General features: G+C 35.6%; 2 protein-coding genes across 4 annotated transcripts in view; one reads left to right on the forward strand and one right to left on the reverse strand.

The window, feature by feature from the left end:
• LOC124380897 (uncharacterized protein C2orf81 homolog) overlaps positions 1 to 2,978 on the reverse strand; it is a 3,346-nt gene extending 368 nt beyond the window's left edge. The window contains exons 1-4 of one of the 2 annotated variants that reach the window (XM_046842205.1): positions 2,788 to 2,978; positions 1,973 to 2,214; positions 883 to 1,077; positions 1 to 769 (exon numbers count right to left, since the gene is read on the reverse strand). The exon at positions 1 to 769 is cut by the window's left edge and continues 368 nt beyond it. In XM_046842205.1, coding sequence (XP_046698161.1) covers positions 551 to 769; positions 883 to 1,077; positions 1,973 to 2,209 — 651 coding nt within the window. In that variant the 5' untranslated portion in view covers positions 2,210 to 2,214; positions 2,788 to 2,978 and the 3' untranslated portion in view covers positions 1 to 550. Of the gene's footprint in view, positions 770 to 882; positions 1,078 to 1,972; positions 2,215 to 2,529; positions 2,657 to 2,787 lie in introns of those variants that run through there. The other variant, XM_046842206.1, reaches the window with a different exon arrangement.
• A 74-nt stretch (positions 2,979 to 3,052) lies between these two features.
• Positions 3,053 to 12,947, forward strand: wdr54 (WD repeat domain 54). Of its 2 annotated transcripts, XM_046842204.1 has the most exons (11): positions 5,483 to 5,753; positions 5,999 to 6,216; positions 6,540 to 6,814; positions 7,441 to 7,503; positions 8,355 to 8,421; positions 8,495 to 8,551; positions 8,648 to 8,775; positions 9,477 to 9,577; positions 10,519 to 10,681; positions 10,783 to 10,857; positions 12,323 to 12,947. In XM_046842204.1, exons 3-11 carry the CDS (start codon positions 6,581 to 6,583, stop codon positions 12,452 to 12,454), a joined length of 1,020 nt encoding a protein of 339 aa, XP_046698160.1. In that variant the 5' UTR covers positions 5,483 to 5,753; positions 5,999 to 6,216; positions 6,540 to 6,580; the 3' UTR covers positions 12,455 to 12,947. The 2 variants fall into 2 exon arrangements, with proteins under 2 accessions (XP_046698159.1, XP_046698160.1); XM_046842203.1 differs by lacking the exons at positions 5,483 to 5,753; positions 5,999 to 6,216 and adding an exon at positions 3,053 to 3,119.
• Positions 12,948 to 15,100: the final 2,153 nt, after the last annotated feature.

A 15,100-nucleotide genomic window follows, 5' to 3' on the forward strand; every position in this document is an offset into this window, starting at 1 on the left:
ACTACACTCATCGGCCACTTTATTAGGTACACCTGTCCAACTGCTTGTTAATGCAAATTTCTAATCAGCCAATCACATTACAGCAACTCAATGCATTTAGGCATCAAGACGATCTGCTGAAAAACATGCTGTTTTGGGCTGTAAATCGTTTATAAAGTCACAGCATGATGAATGTTGATCCTTTAAACAAGCCAAGAGTTCATTTTTTTTTTTTTTTTTAAGTATATTTTACATTTTTCCTGATATCATTATAGCAATTGTTTACATCTCTAAAACCATGTAGCCCAGAATACAGCTATTTTTAATTTTTAAAATCAGTATTTTGTTTAAAGCATAAAAAATCTAACATTGTCTGTGCATAAGTATTAAACGCTTGTTATTTTTGAAGTCATTCGCCAAGAATGTAACTGATAAAACTCCCAGCTTATGAGTGAACCTCCTGCAACATTCTTTCATATGAAAGAATGCTGAGGCACCTGGTATACATCTTGTGGTCTTGAAGTGGAAAAACTTTAGGTTGTTTTTAAACAATTACTCCTTATGTTGCAATTTATTTTTCTGGAGGTTTCAGTTTATTTGGTGAAAATCTCTGGGGTGGACGTGGTTTTCTTTCCGATTCGATCTTTGCACTAGATGCAGGGACTGGTTTCGTGGTTCTGCCGTTTCTTCGTGGTTTCCTTGGGGAAGATTCTGTTTTGTTTATTGGCTGGGTTTTCTGCATATTTTGCAGACCTGTAATGTCAGCATTCTGCATGTCAGGCTTTACCTCCTGTTCAAATAAAAACAGATTTAACACACATTCCAATAAATCTACAGTTTATACACAGTATGGCTTTCTCAAGGTGCATTTTCAGGAAAAATCATCAAGTTCAATATGATTACCTGTATATAATTTGTGACTTTCATAATTGACAAGCAGCCTACACTCCAGGAATCTGGAAATGTAGGTATAGGTTCTGTGTCTTCCTCCAGGATTAAGGCTGTGTTTACATCGTCACCTTCATCACGTTCAAGATGCTGCCATTTTATTAGCTGGAGGATGATATTATTCACCCAGGTCACAGTAAATGGCACTATCTGTACAGAGAAAAATTATTTTACTATAGATATATGTCGAAAAATTCTGTACAGGAGAATCTAACTAACTTTGTACTAACTTTGTATTTAGAAAATTTATAAAAAATAAAAAAAAAGAAAGAATTCAAATATATATGATCGAAAGCATTCTTACTTCACTTAAACTTTTGCACAGTACTGTATATACAGTGCATTTGAAAAAAAAATCTAGAAATGTCTGTACATTCTTTTAATAATAAAAAAAGATATATCACATGTACATACGTATTTAGACCCTTTACGCATTACTTAGTTGAAGCACCTTGGACAGCAATAAACATTTTTCACAGGTAGACTTCAGTCATGATGTACAAAAATCCCAGCAACAATCAAAAGTAATGGGAGGCACCTGAGCTTTCAAGTGTTGCTGTAAAGGTTCTGAAGGTTATAATCATTAAAAAATGACAAACATTTCTAGAATTCTCTTTTCACTTTGTCATTATGGGGTACTGAGTGCAAATTGATAAGAAAAACAAATCAATTTGAAAGATTGTAGTTTTAGGCAGCAACATGAAATTTTTAAAAAGTGAAGGCGGTCTGAATACTTTCTGAATTCATTGTGTAGAGTATAAAAGCAACACGTCTACATACCATCGTTCTGACAATCATATTTCTCATATCCATATTTAGATTGGGTGTCCTGATCCACACCAGTTCCACACTTACATACACTTACAATCACTTGCATACACTATATACAAACTATTGTTCCCTCACTAGATTCTCTTTAATGAATGACTGTATATAAGATAAAGACTAAGCAACTTAAACAAATCCCTTTAAACAAACGCAGTATTCAATCTGTCATAAAAAGCAGATGTAGTGTTGTTCAAATCCGACCCCTGAGACTGATCACCTGTTTCTTAAGGTACACTTCATAACACTTCTCCATCACATGGGCCATGAGTTCATCCATGATCTCTGACACGATTTCCTCTCCTTCTTCGTGAGCTATCATAGTCAGGAACTCAGACTTGAGAGAAGGTCCCAGGTCCACACTGTTCTCTACTTCCTCGGGTTGAGTGGGAGGAGGAGGCTGGGCCGATGTGGCACGACTTTTATCAGCTCGAGCTTTGGAGGGGTTACGTGACATGCTTCCTAAAGAAAACCAATTGTTAATAAAAAATATTGTTCATCTGGGTTTATTGGCTTTCTTTTTCTAGATTGAATTACAATGTCATATGGACTTCTGTTTCTCTTTCTGCTTAGTATTATACCTCTGCCTATCAGAAGACAGTTTATTTGTTATTCAGTATAAGGCTTATTGCTTGGACTGATTTATTCCTGTGAAAGGGGGTCCGGGGGGCGTGGTCACGCGCAATAATGTGCATTTTAGATTAGTATTATGCATATTATATGATTTAATTATTGATTGTATTAGTACGTATATAATGAAAATGTAAATCAACTTACCATAATGCAAAATCAGTGCAGGAAATAGTCGCTTAAGCACTGACGGAAATGGTAATTTATTTATTTGTTTGTTTGTTTGTTTGTTTGTTTGTTTGGTTGGTTGGTTGGATGGTTTTTTATTATTAAACACCCTGCAGACCGTGAAAGTCAATAAAATGGAAATATTTAAATAATTAAGATTTTTAGTGCCGGTACCAAATGAAATAGCCAGTACCCTGAAATAATGCATATTGTGAAGAAGTGGATACACTGGCTTACCTTTATACTTCTTCTTTTACGCTTTTTGATCCTTTTTGAGGAAAATAAAAAACAGCAATTCCAACTGAAGCGCTTGCTGTAAGTGGACCCTAGTTGCTAGGCAACGTACACCTTTCGTACACCGACCACTTCCTTGTTATAGAAAAACCCTCCGTAGTGCACTACAAAGGGGTCATAGAGTCTATCATTCCCTGCATCCGACGAGTCTGTCTACGTAGGGATTATGGTCAATTTGGAACACGTCCTCGCGGTTTTTTTTTTTTTTTTTTTTTTTTTTTTTTGCGCACGACACTTTTTGACTCCGTCACTATGGCTGCGGAGGACGCTCAGTGGTATGGCTGGTCTTATCTGTTAGCTCAATGCGGCGGCTGCGACTTTCCAGCTTTGCAGTGGTCTCATGGTTATAACTGTTTATAAGTAATACCGCTGAGTGTATCAGGGAGGCAGGCAGTTTATTTTCGAACACAGCCTGTTAGTTAGTTTTTTGTGAATCTGCGAGCTAGCGATTAGCATTCAGAAGCTGAATTCTGATTCTTAGGATAATCAGCGTTTCTGAACATAAACTCTACAATGCACTGGCTGTCATCTGACAGGGGTTTTATTTCATTTTTTTTAATCCAAGCATGCAGAGGAACCTAATCTGATCAATTAAACATATATATTGTATATATAAAAATTAGGGGGCTTTGGGGTATGTTATAGGACTGTAGGGGTATGGTATAGGGATATGGGGTATGTTATAGGGATATAGGGGTATTTTATAGGGATATTGGGTATGTTATAGGGATGTAGGGGTATGTTATAGGGATATGGGGTATTTTATAGGGATATGGGGTATGTTATAGGGATATAGGGGTATGTTATAGGGATATGGGGTATGTTATAGGATATGGGGTATGTTATAGGATATAGGGGTATGTTATAGGGATATGGGGTATGTTATAGGATATAGGGGTATTTTATAGGATATAGGGGTATGTTATAGGGATATGGGGTATGTTATAGGTATATAGGGGTATGTTATAGGATAGGGGTATGTTATAGGTATATAGGGCATGTTATAGGATATGGGGTTTGTTATAGGATATGGGGTATTCTATAGGGATATGGAGTTGTTATAGGGATATGGGGTATGTTATAGGATATAGGGGTATTTTATAGGATATAAGGGTATGTCATAGGGATATGGGGTATGTTATAGGTATATAGGGGTATGTTATAGGATAGGGGTATGTTATAGGTATATAGGGGTATGTTATAGGATATGGGGTTTGTTATAGGATATGGGGTATTCTATAGGGATATGGAGTTGTTATAGGATATGGGGTATGTTATAGGGATATAGGGGTATTTTATAGGATATGGGGTATGTTATAGGGATATAGGGGTATGTTATAGGATATGGGGTATGTTATAGGGATGGGGTATGTTATAGGTATATAGGGGTATGTTATAGGATATGGGGTTTGTTATAGGATATGGGGTATTCTATAGGATATGGAGTTGTTATAGGGATATGGGGTATTTTATAGGGATATAGGGGTATTTTATAGGATATGGGGTATGTTATAGGGATATAGGGGTATGTTATAGGGATATGGGGTATTCTATAGGGATATGGGGTATTCTATAGGGATATGGAGTTTGTTATAGGGATATGGGGTATTTTATAGGATATGGGGTATGTTATAGGATATAGGGGTATGTTATAGGATATGGGGTATGTTATAGATATATAGGGGTATGTTATAGGATATGGGGTATGTTATAGGTATATAGGGGTATGTTATAGGGATATGGGGTTTGTTATAGGGATGTGGGGTATTCTATTGGGATATGGAGTTGTTATAGGATATGGGGTATTCTATAGGGATATGGGGTTTGTTGCAGTGATATGGGGTATGTTATAGGCATATAGGTATCGTGATATGGGGTATGTTATAGGATATGGGAGTATGTTATAAGGATATTGGGTTTATTATAGGGTTATAGGGTATGTTATATGTATATGGGGTATGTTATAGGGATATAGGGGTATGTTATATGGATATGGGGTATGTTATAAGGATATAGGGGTATGTTATATGGATATGGGGTATGTTATAGGTATATAGGGGTATGTTATAGGGATATGGGGTTTGTAAAAGTGGTATGCGATATGGATATGGGGTATGCTATAAAGGATTATTGGGTTATGGTATAGAGATATAGGATTATGTTATATGGATATGGGGTATGTTATTGGCATATAGGGGTATGTTATTGGGATACGAGGTATGTTATAAGGGTATAGGGTATGTTATAGGATATTGGGTATGTTATAGGATATGGGGTATGTTATAAGGATATGATGTATGTTATAAGGATATGATGTATGGTATAAGAATATAGGGTATGTGATAGGATATAGGGGTATGTGATAGGATATGGGGTATGTGATAGGGATATGGGGTGTTATAAGGATATAGGGGTATGTGATAGAGATATGGGGGAATGCTATAAGGATATGGGGTATGTTATAGGGCTTATCGGGGTATGTTATAGGTATATAGGAGTATGTGATAGCGATATAGGGGTATGGTATAGGCATATAGGTATATGTGATATGGGGGTATGCTATAGGAATATAGGGGTATGTGATAGGGATATGGGAATATGTTATGGGGATATGGGGAATGTGATAGGGATATGGGGAATGTTTTAAGGATATTGGGTATGTTATAAGGATATAGGGGTATGTGATAGGGATATGGGGAATGTTATAAGGATATTGGGAATGTTATAGGGTTATAGGGGTATGTGATATGGATATGGGAGAATGTTATAAAGATATGGGGTATGTTTTGAGTATACTGGTGTATGGGCATGTTATAGGGATTATGTAGATATTGGGGCTGGACGATATGATTATGTGATTTTTATGTTTTGATAAATAACGTGATACTGTGACATCCATTTCTTTATTTGTAAGTAAAATTATTTATTTTCAAAGTTGACTTGAAGCAGTTATTTTAAAGCGTACATGTTATACTGTTGTAATTTTTTTTTCTTTACTTCAAATATGTTTTATATGTTCTTCATTTTCATTATGATTAATATTTTTGTGATATAAACTACAATGCATTTTTTGTAGATTTATAAATGCTTATAAAGGATCTTTCCAAAATGCATCAATTATATAACATATTTTCATTTTCCATTTTTAACTCAGTGACTGACATGGTGGTGTGGCAGGGTTGGCAGTGCATCCGTTTACTGTTGGATGTTTTAATCACTGTTGGGCACCAAAAATATATATCTAAAAAATACCTTAAAGTGTCCTGTGGTGAGAATTTATGATGACGAAGGACTAGAGTCATCATGGTACCACTCCTCCAGTTATTTTCTTTATCAGTGTTGAGCTACAGATCATCATGCTCTCTCTTCTATGTCAGTATATAATATTCCCCTCCACAACTAATAAAATGCCAAAGCCTGTTGGGTTTGGGATCATGCTTTTACCACAGTTTTATTCAGTTGTTCTTCATTTTAGGAGGTTTTTCCTTTTAGTTTTCTTTTCAGGAAATGAAATGCATGGTCATGTGGGTTAAGGTCTAATGATAGACATGGCTTGGTTTGACTTCAGATCCAGCAGTAAAACATTTTACTCAAAAAAAAAAAAAAGTTTTATAATAATAGAAAGCATGATTTAACAAAACTACATATTTTTGTTTCAGTGCTGTAGACTTTTGCTTTTTTGCTTTTTTTCTCAGACATAATTGTTTTAGACTGGGGATGATTTGCGGATTCTGAAATGGCCAAAATGTACCATCGGGAGAAGAGCATTCAGCTAAAGAGCAGTGCTTCAGCGCTCTACAACAACCTGAGTGTGCTGCGCCTGGCACCACGTTCTCTCACCCATTTTGCTGTAGTGCATGCCAATGTCGTAAACCTAGTGAGTGCATCCTGGGATGGACTCAACTACTCACACCGGCAGCTGCAGTCCAAAGAGGGAAACATGGCCACCAGCTCCTCACTCATTATGCAGGTGATGCACACTTTTAACTTTTGTAGGTTATTTGTAGTTTATAATCTAAACTCTGACTGCACAGTTTTTTAGGTATATAGTAGATATAGTAATTGAAAGGTGCCAAGACTTCTGATTTAATACCTTAGTTTATGAATAAGCCAATTTTTTTCTTTTACCCTGAACACTATCTACCTGTGTAGTGTATTAAAGATGATCACAATTGATAAATCTGGTGTATTGTCTTATAATGATAAAAGACCATAAAATGAATCTTCATTTGATTGTAAGGTATTGTAACCTTTTCGTAGAAGGCTTTCAGCACTTTGAAGTAGCTAAAGTAGCTAAAATACAACTTATTGCTATTGAAATCAGTGGCAGCAGGTGTATTTTTAAATGATTTTTCTCCAAAAATCCTTGTAAGAACAATGATAAGAAGGAAATCACAAAACCAATGCTGGCTCCTGTAATATAACCTAGATGATCCACAGGAAATTAAATGTTGTATAGTTGTGGCCCTGAATCATGTCAGAGAAGAACAGAAATCTGAAATCAGAGGCTTGATCTTGTTAAACACTCATTTGATGTAAAATGTAGTGTCACTATATTTGTAGCTGAATCAGACTTTTTGTTTGTTTTTGCTACAGGCAGCTTGGTGTGTACTGCCATCTAGAGATCTGCTTGTTGTTGCTTCTCAGAAAGGGATTCAGGTTAGTCATGTATATTGCATATTACAGTACATATTTACATGCACAGTGGCAAACCCTTAGGGCCAGCAAGGCCTTCTCTGCTGGCCCAAACTCTCAGAATTAGAATCACTGACTTACGTTTTAAGATATTTTTGTCCATAAATATTAAATTTCTTCCAATAGTCCATTCTAATTTTATAGTGTTTCTCCCAGGTGCACTGCTGCTGCTGTAAGTTTCGGTTAGACTTTCTAACCAATCAGATTTTAGCCGTCACATCACACATTGCCTTAAGCCAGCGAAAATAACCAGAGCGGTTTTTTAAAAGATTTAAATCTATGCTCAAAGAGAAAATCCTAAGCAATTTAATGAGACTGCAATTTGGTCACTCCGAGGCCCGCTCAAAGGCATGTTGGCATTTTCACGTCCTTTGATTGGATGCACTAGTCAGAGCTTTCTGCACTGCACAAGCTCAAATATATTCATTTGGATTTAATAGCTGTTTTGTTTTTTATTCCACAATGACTGACAGAGGAGAAGAAATTGATTTGGTTACAGATACACTTACAAGGACATTTACAATAGAGTAGGAATGAAACGATTCCTTGTGTAATTCGAATAATTCGAATATATAAATGTATTGTATTGAGACTAATTATTTGTCTCGATTATTTGTTTAGTCCATTTAACTACACATGGAGCTCTGTTTGACTGCATTTCTGTATAATTTTGATGGTTTCATAATAATGGTAAAATGAGGTGGATTGATTCAGGTTGGACGCCATGCCTAGGCATAAAATGCAGTACAGTACATACAGTACAAAGCCACTGTCACTGCATTACTGTATATTTTAAATGTGTGTTTATGTAACAGATGTTTGAGTCTGATGGATCCATTATGGTGTACTGGCATGCACTAGATACCCCAGAGACACCCACAGGTAACATCATATTCCTTTCTGATAATAGAATTTGTGTATAAATGGGGTATTTATACCATGTCTCTTATATCAGCTAAGGCAATTTTTGCACGGGGGATTGCAGCTGTAAAAGACAAATACATCTGTGTAGGTAAGTGAACCAAATTGACTTCTAATTGTAATTATATGTTCAAATTAATAATGAATATCATAAAAAGACATCCCTGGCATTTCATCTCCCTGTTAGGGGTCTCTTCTGGGGCAGTTCTGGTGTTTGACATTCCTAGTAAAGGAAGCAACATCACATTGTCTGAAGTTCTGGAGGAACACACTGAGGCTGTCACAGACATCGGGTTGGAGTGCTCAGGCAGTGCGGTAACGTACTCATTTGACAGCATCATTAGCATCGTGTGTGGCTTGTGGAAGTTACTGAGGAACTAATTGTGATCAATTGAAGATGTTTACATTTTTATTCTCTCCATTTTTTGTGCCCCTGAGAAGAGAGAAATCTATGATTTAGTATCACTATTTATTATTTATATTACTAAATTATTTATAATATATATAAAAGCACACACACACACACACACACACACACACACACACACACACACACACATATATACATATATATATATATATATATATATATATATATATATATATATATATATATATATATATATATATATATATATATATAAATACCTGTGGAATTAATGAGAACACCGAATGCACCCTAGGCCTCGTCACCAAACAGCCGTGCCTGACCTCATTAATAATCTTCTGGCTCAATAATCATAAATCTCCACAGTTGTTTTCCAACATCTAGAGAAAAGCCTTCCCAGAAGAGTGGAGATTATAATATAAGGCGAATTGGGGAATACATTTAAAATAGGGTGTGTAAAAAAAACATATGTGTGAGGGTTAGGTGTCCACAAACATCTGACTGTATAGTGTACCATTTATACAGTTGTTTTTAAGCACGTAGTTTATTTACTTTTTGTTTGTTATTTTAAAAATGTGTGTACATGGCGTTACTCATGGTTCCAAATATGTCCTATATTTACTCAAAGGAGTACATAGCTGATATGGTGAGTGCTGATGACTCAGGACTTTTGTGTGTATGGAAGTCTGAAGGGGATTTCCAGCTTCTCAACAAGATCCCTGGATTTGAGTAAGTGCACAAAAACATATTTTTGTTACAACGTAAGGTGAACCAGAGCAAATAAAAAGAAAATACAGAGCAAAAAGTTACTTCAGTTTGTAAATTCTAAGAAAAACAGGCATGTAAGTATAGCAATGTCTTGTTTCGTTTATTTTATTATTACTAATAATATTATTATTACATTGTGCATTTTTGCATCATAGATTTTGTTGCATTTGCATAGATTCACCAGTTGATGGGGATAAAATGACATAAATTCAATTTCCATCAGATATTGATTCTAAGGTTGTAACTAACGATTTTTTCGATAATCGATTAATCGGACGATAATTTTTTTCTGATTAATCAGATTGAAACAAAAAGGTTATTCAATGTTTTGCTCATTATAATCATTGTAAACCCTAATTCAGGGTATGTATGTATAAAAGTGTACAAATGCAAAAGACACATTGAATTTAACTATAATTTTGACATTTTAAAGCTTATAGTGGCTGCTTGTTGCAAATTCACTCTTTCTGTGAAAAAACAAAACAAAAAACAACAGCATTTGAGTATGCAAGGTAAAGAAATCTGTTTTGTTTTTAATGATAACTGCTGATGGCAAGTTGAGAGCCATGCTTAAAAAATCTATATAAAATATAATACAAAATTGTTTTGACAATTTTTGTGTTAAAAAATACAGACATTACACAACATCTAGAATCTATCATTAATTAAATTTGGTATAATAATGAAATGATTTATGCTTATATTAAATATACAAACATTAAAAAAGTGCATTTAAAAGAGGTAAATCATGTTTGAAAACAGATCAGTTAACTGTTGTAGAAAACAAATGCTATAAAAACTATTATAAGTAAGTAAATTAAACACAGTATCGTAATGATCTAGGTATAAAGCTATAATATTCCCAGGATCAACCACCATTTGCTTCTTTCTCTTCCTACAAGTATAAGCTGTTCATCGGTAAAGCTGTGGAAAGGCATGGTCATAGCTGCCTACGGCACGGGCCAAATCCGCCTCTACGAGGGTGTCACTGGAATACTACACGCTGAGATTAATGCCCATACTCGCTGGATCTACTCCCTTGATATTGCTCCTTTCACTGGACTGGTGAGGGAAAACAGATTTAATACACGTCAGTGTGACTAAACCTTATTTATTCACTGAACCATAATGTGTTTCTTCTCCTACTTGTCTTGTTCAACTCTAAGCTGCTCTCCGCTGCCGAGGACTCTTTTGTGCGTGTGTGGCATTTAAACACAGTCCCAGAAAACAACAGTGTGGAGGTAAGAAATGAAAGTAACTTTATCAGAACAGAGTATTTCACACTACAACTTGCCGTTATGTTCTATCCTGTAAAATGGTGAGCACTGGTGTTAAATGTGTAGGGGATGTACAGAAATAATGGTACACCTGCCCATTAATGCAACTGTATAATCAGACAATCATGTAGCAGCACAATGCAAAAAATATTTTGGTAGCTCATGGACTTCAGGGAATGTTCACACCAAACATCAGAATGTGTGAAAATGTAATCTTAGAGACTATTGGCATAGATATTAGTAACAGAGTTGAGTATTTCAGAAACTCATCATCTCCCTGATTCACACACAGCCGTCTTTTGAGTTTACACAGTATGGTGTGAAATATATCCAGTAAACATCAGTTCTACATCGAGTGCATAATACAGCAAACCTTGAAGAGGATGGACTATAACAATAGAAGTCTGTAGAGTAAGAGATTGGGGAAAAGTGACCATGTGATATATATTTTCAATGTTTTGTGCTGCCCTGAGTAAATAATTGCATGAAAGGCCAGGTTTACAGTACTTATCAATCGTGGACGTGAATGAAGTAAATGTATATATGCAATATTTTACTTAGTGTATCTCTACTTTTACTCAAGCACATGGTTTGAGTACTTCATCCATCACTGGTACTGTGCCTAATACTACACATGAGTGTATTTACATTTATGAAAAATTCAAATTAAATGTATCAGGCAAAATATTACTCTAATGATTTTGTGCACTGTGTGCAATGCTCTGTCTAGTTTTATTCTCCTCTGTGGCAGTATAAAAAGAGTGAAAAGTATTCATATGAATTTTCATTTAAAATCATTTGAATTTAAAGGGATTTTAATGATCCCTATGCAACACAGCCATATACACCGAACAGGCATAACAGTATGACATTATAACATTATGAGTGGTGAGTGAATAACACTGATTGTCTCTTTATCATCGCACCTGTTAATGGGTTGTGTATATCAGGCAGGCAGCAAGTGAACATTTTGTCCTCAAAGTTGATGTGTTAGAAGCAGGAAAAATGGGCAACTGTTAGAATTTGAGTGAGTTTGACAAGGACCAATTTGTGAAGTCCCGGTCTGCAGCACTCAGTATCAATCAAAAGTGCTCCAAGGAAGGAACTGTGGTGAACCTGTGACGGGTCATGGGCAGCCCAGGCTCATTAATGCATGTGAGGAGCGATAGTTGGTCCGATCCAACAGACGAGCTCTTGAAGCTCTATTTTCTGAAGATGTTAATGCGTGACGGATGCTTTGCTGTTTTGACAGCAAAAGGGGGACTAACAAAATATTAGGCAGGTGGTCATAATGTTATGCCTGATTGGTGTATCTACATAGACAAGCATTCTTAGCTTAGCAAACTGTGAAAGGTGTTTATATGAATATATTTATTTAGGAGAAACCTTTTTTAATCAAATTTTTTTTTATATACTCTGCCCCATCCAGATCGAACACCTTTACAATGAATGTGTGACTGACACTCAGATTTGTGGCGCTAAGTTCTGCGATGGTGACGGCTACGCTTTCGCTGTCACAGGCTATGACCTAAGTGAGATCATCCGCTACACACAGGCATAAGTGACTCCTTCCAGTTCTCATGCTTCTATTGTGGAACTTTTACAAAAGACACAGCACTTGGCTGGTGCAGGTTTTTGTTCCACTGCAAGTTGGCACATTACAGGGTCAGTGAAGCTGGCCAGACTGACTGTCAGCAATGCCTTGTGTTGTCTGTACAGTATTGTAAGCTGACCATGAGTTTAACACAGACCTGTGAAAGCCATCGCTTTGCTCTCAATGCAGCCATTTGGTCTGATTTAATCTTGTTAGAACTTTTTTGAGTGAGACCTTTCAATCAAATCTCTTTTGGAGAAGAAAGAAATGTTTATGTGGTGTGTACTGTTGAGTGTAAAACTTTACATTCCTATTAGGACAGAATAAAGAAGACAGAGATGTTATATAAATATAATTTTTTTCTAAAATGTTCATTGTGTATCTATCTATCTATCTATCTATCTATCTATCTATCTATCTATCTATCTATCTATCTATCTATCTATCTCGCTCTCTTTCTCTCTCTCTCTTTCTCTCTCTCTCTCTTTCTCTCTCAATCTCTCTCTCTCTCTCTCTCTCTCTCTCTCTCTCTCTCTCTCTCTATATATATATATATATATATATATATATATATATATATATATATATATATAATGTGTATACTGTATATATACACACACAAAATATTAGATTGTTTATTATGAACAGGTCAAGAAGTCTTTTTTTTTTTTTTCCTTAAAGTAATGTTTGATGTAAATGTCGTATGTGTGCATTTTATTAGTTTTTGTTGTGTTTTGACGCTTTCACCAGTAGATGGTGCTACATTTACCACATTAATAAAAAATAAGTTATATTAGTGTCCGTGTGGATTTTTTGTTTATAAATGTTTCTTTCTGCTTTCACCTCCCAATGACAGGCATGTAAGAGATTTTTTTTATAATAACCTAAACATAAGGTGTGTGGATTTGTGTGTAGAGTGCCCTATAATAGACTGACATCCAGTCTAGGGTGTATTTAAGCCTCTTGTTTAGTGTTCCTGAAATAGGCTCCAAATCCACTGAGGCCATGGTCAGAATGAAGTGGTTACATGTATGATTGTATAAATTAATTAATTAGTAAATAACTTTAAATGGATGGCTATACTTAATATTTAATAATTTGCATGGATCTTTTTTCTTATTATTATTATTATGATAAGTGTCAGTAAATATTTGCAGGGAGGGCTAAACTACATCTAAGAATATCCAGCTATAGCCTGACCGGGTTGCCTGGTGTATTATTATTAGGTCTCTAATGGAATAGTAGAATGAACTACAAATTATTACACAAAAAACTCTTAAACTAAAAAACACCAACTTTGTGGTACTTTTGTCTGTCTTATTGTGTAATTTTAATTAATTCATCCTTCTAATATTCTTTTACCAGCCACATCTGCAAATAGTCTGTTACCCGCTACAAATGCCACAAATAAAAATCTATAGTTAATGATAAAGCAGTAATAGTTATCACTAATGCACAATATTGATGTATTATATAAGAACAATAGTTGACCAGTTCAAGTATAGTGTAGTTTTTGTTATTCGAATATTTATATACTATCTTGGTGTAGTTTCAGTTATTAAATTATTTATAGACTATCTTGGTGCATGGTATATGGCATAGAACTGACAAAGTTTATGTTTGTTTTATGAGCATGTGCAGAACTGACTATACTGGAGCAACCAGCTTATCAGCTATACAATTTGACAAGTTCTGATCATTCAATCGTCTTGCTTTTAAGTTTCATTTAATTTGCATATAAAACACTACTTACATAACCGATTTCAATGTTGTTGTCATTTGAGATGCTGTGCAGACTTTGTTTTGCCAAAAATACATGTGTCCACGGGCAAAGCTGCTGCTGCGGTTGTCGAGTCTTTTTAGAATGTCATTGGATGAGTTCATGGTAAAAAACACTGGACCTTATGTAAGACTTAAAACGAAACCTTTACCTATTGTAATCTCTCACTAGGTGTACGTGTGAATCTGAGCATGAGCATGAGAGGGACTGGACATTAGGGACACAAAACAGCTTATCTGAATAGAGGACAGGGTAACTCACATTGGCCCTTAAGTTAGCTAGAATAAAAAAGAGACAGAACACTGGTGAGAATTCCAATGGCTGCTGCTTTAATGGAGTTACGTAATGCTGTTTCACAGCAATGAAACAGAGAGGAGAGGGACAGAGGGGCATGTTGTGTAGTAAGGTAATGAACACTTTGGCTGGATTAGAACAGTGAATTCAATACTGTCCTCGTGTATGCGAACTGTAGCCTCAGGGGCCTTGTGCAAAACCACTCAATATTGAAATAATGAAATATACAGCTGGATACACTTTATTTCAGAGTGGAGCTTTGGATGTTTTTGTGTGAGATATGCAGAATGTATGTCAGGAGCATACATAGGAAACTGAAGACTATAAGTAAAACGGTTTCCTGGTTCACACTAGTCCCATGCAAGCCTAAGTGGCTCATTATGCTGATTGTACTGTGTACTGTGATGCAGTTGGTTATAGGCATGTATCAGAGAGTAAGAGAGTCTGTAAAAATGAATGTGTTTCAGAGTATATTTTATGTATTGCAGAAGGGAGGGGCTGTGGTGACCCCATTCATAAAACCCAGCAGACACACTCCT

Source organism: Silurus meridionalis, chromosome 27 (genome assembly GCF_014805685.1).
Source record: "Silurus meridionalis isolate SWU-2019-XX chromosome 27, ASM1480568v1, whole genome shotgun sequence".
In the NCBI taxonomy this organism is placed as follows: Eukaryota; Metazoa; Chordata; class Actinopteri; order Siluriformes; family Siluridae; genus Silurus; species Silurus meridionalis.

Excerpts from the sequence above, each read along its gene's own strand:
- wdr54 (XM_046842203.1), top strand. The coding sequence starts at position 6,581 with ATGGCCAAAATGTACCATCGGGAGAAGAGCATTCAGCTAAAGAGCAGT. Across the intron at positions 6,815-7,440 it reads GCTCCTCACTCATTATGCAG|GCAGCTTGGTGTGTACTGCC; the intron begins GTGATGCACACT and ends TTTTTGCTACAG. Across the intron at positions 10,858-12,322 it reads CAGAAAACAACAGTGTGGAG|ATCGAACACCTTTACAATGA; the intron begins GTAAGAAATGAA and ends TGCCCCATCCAG.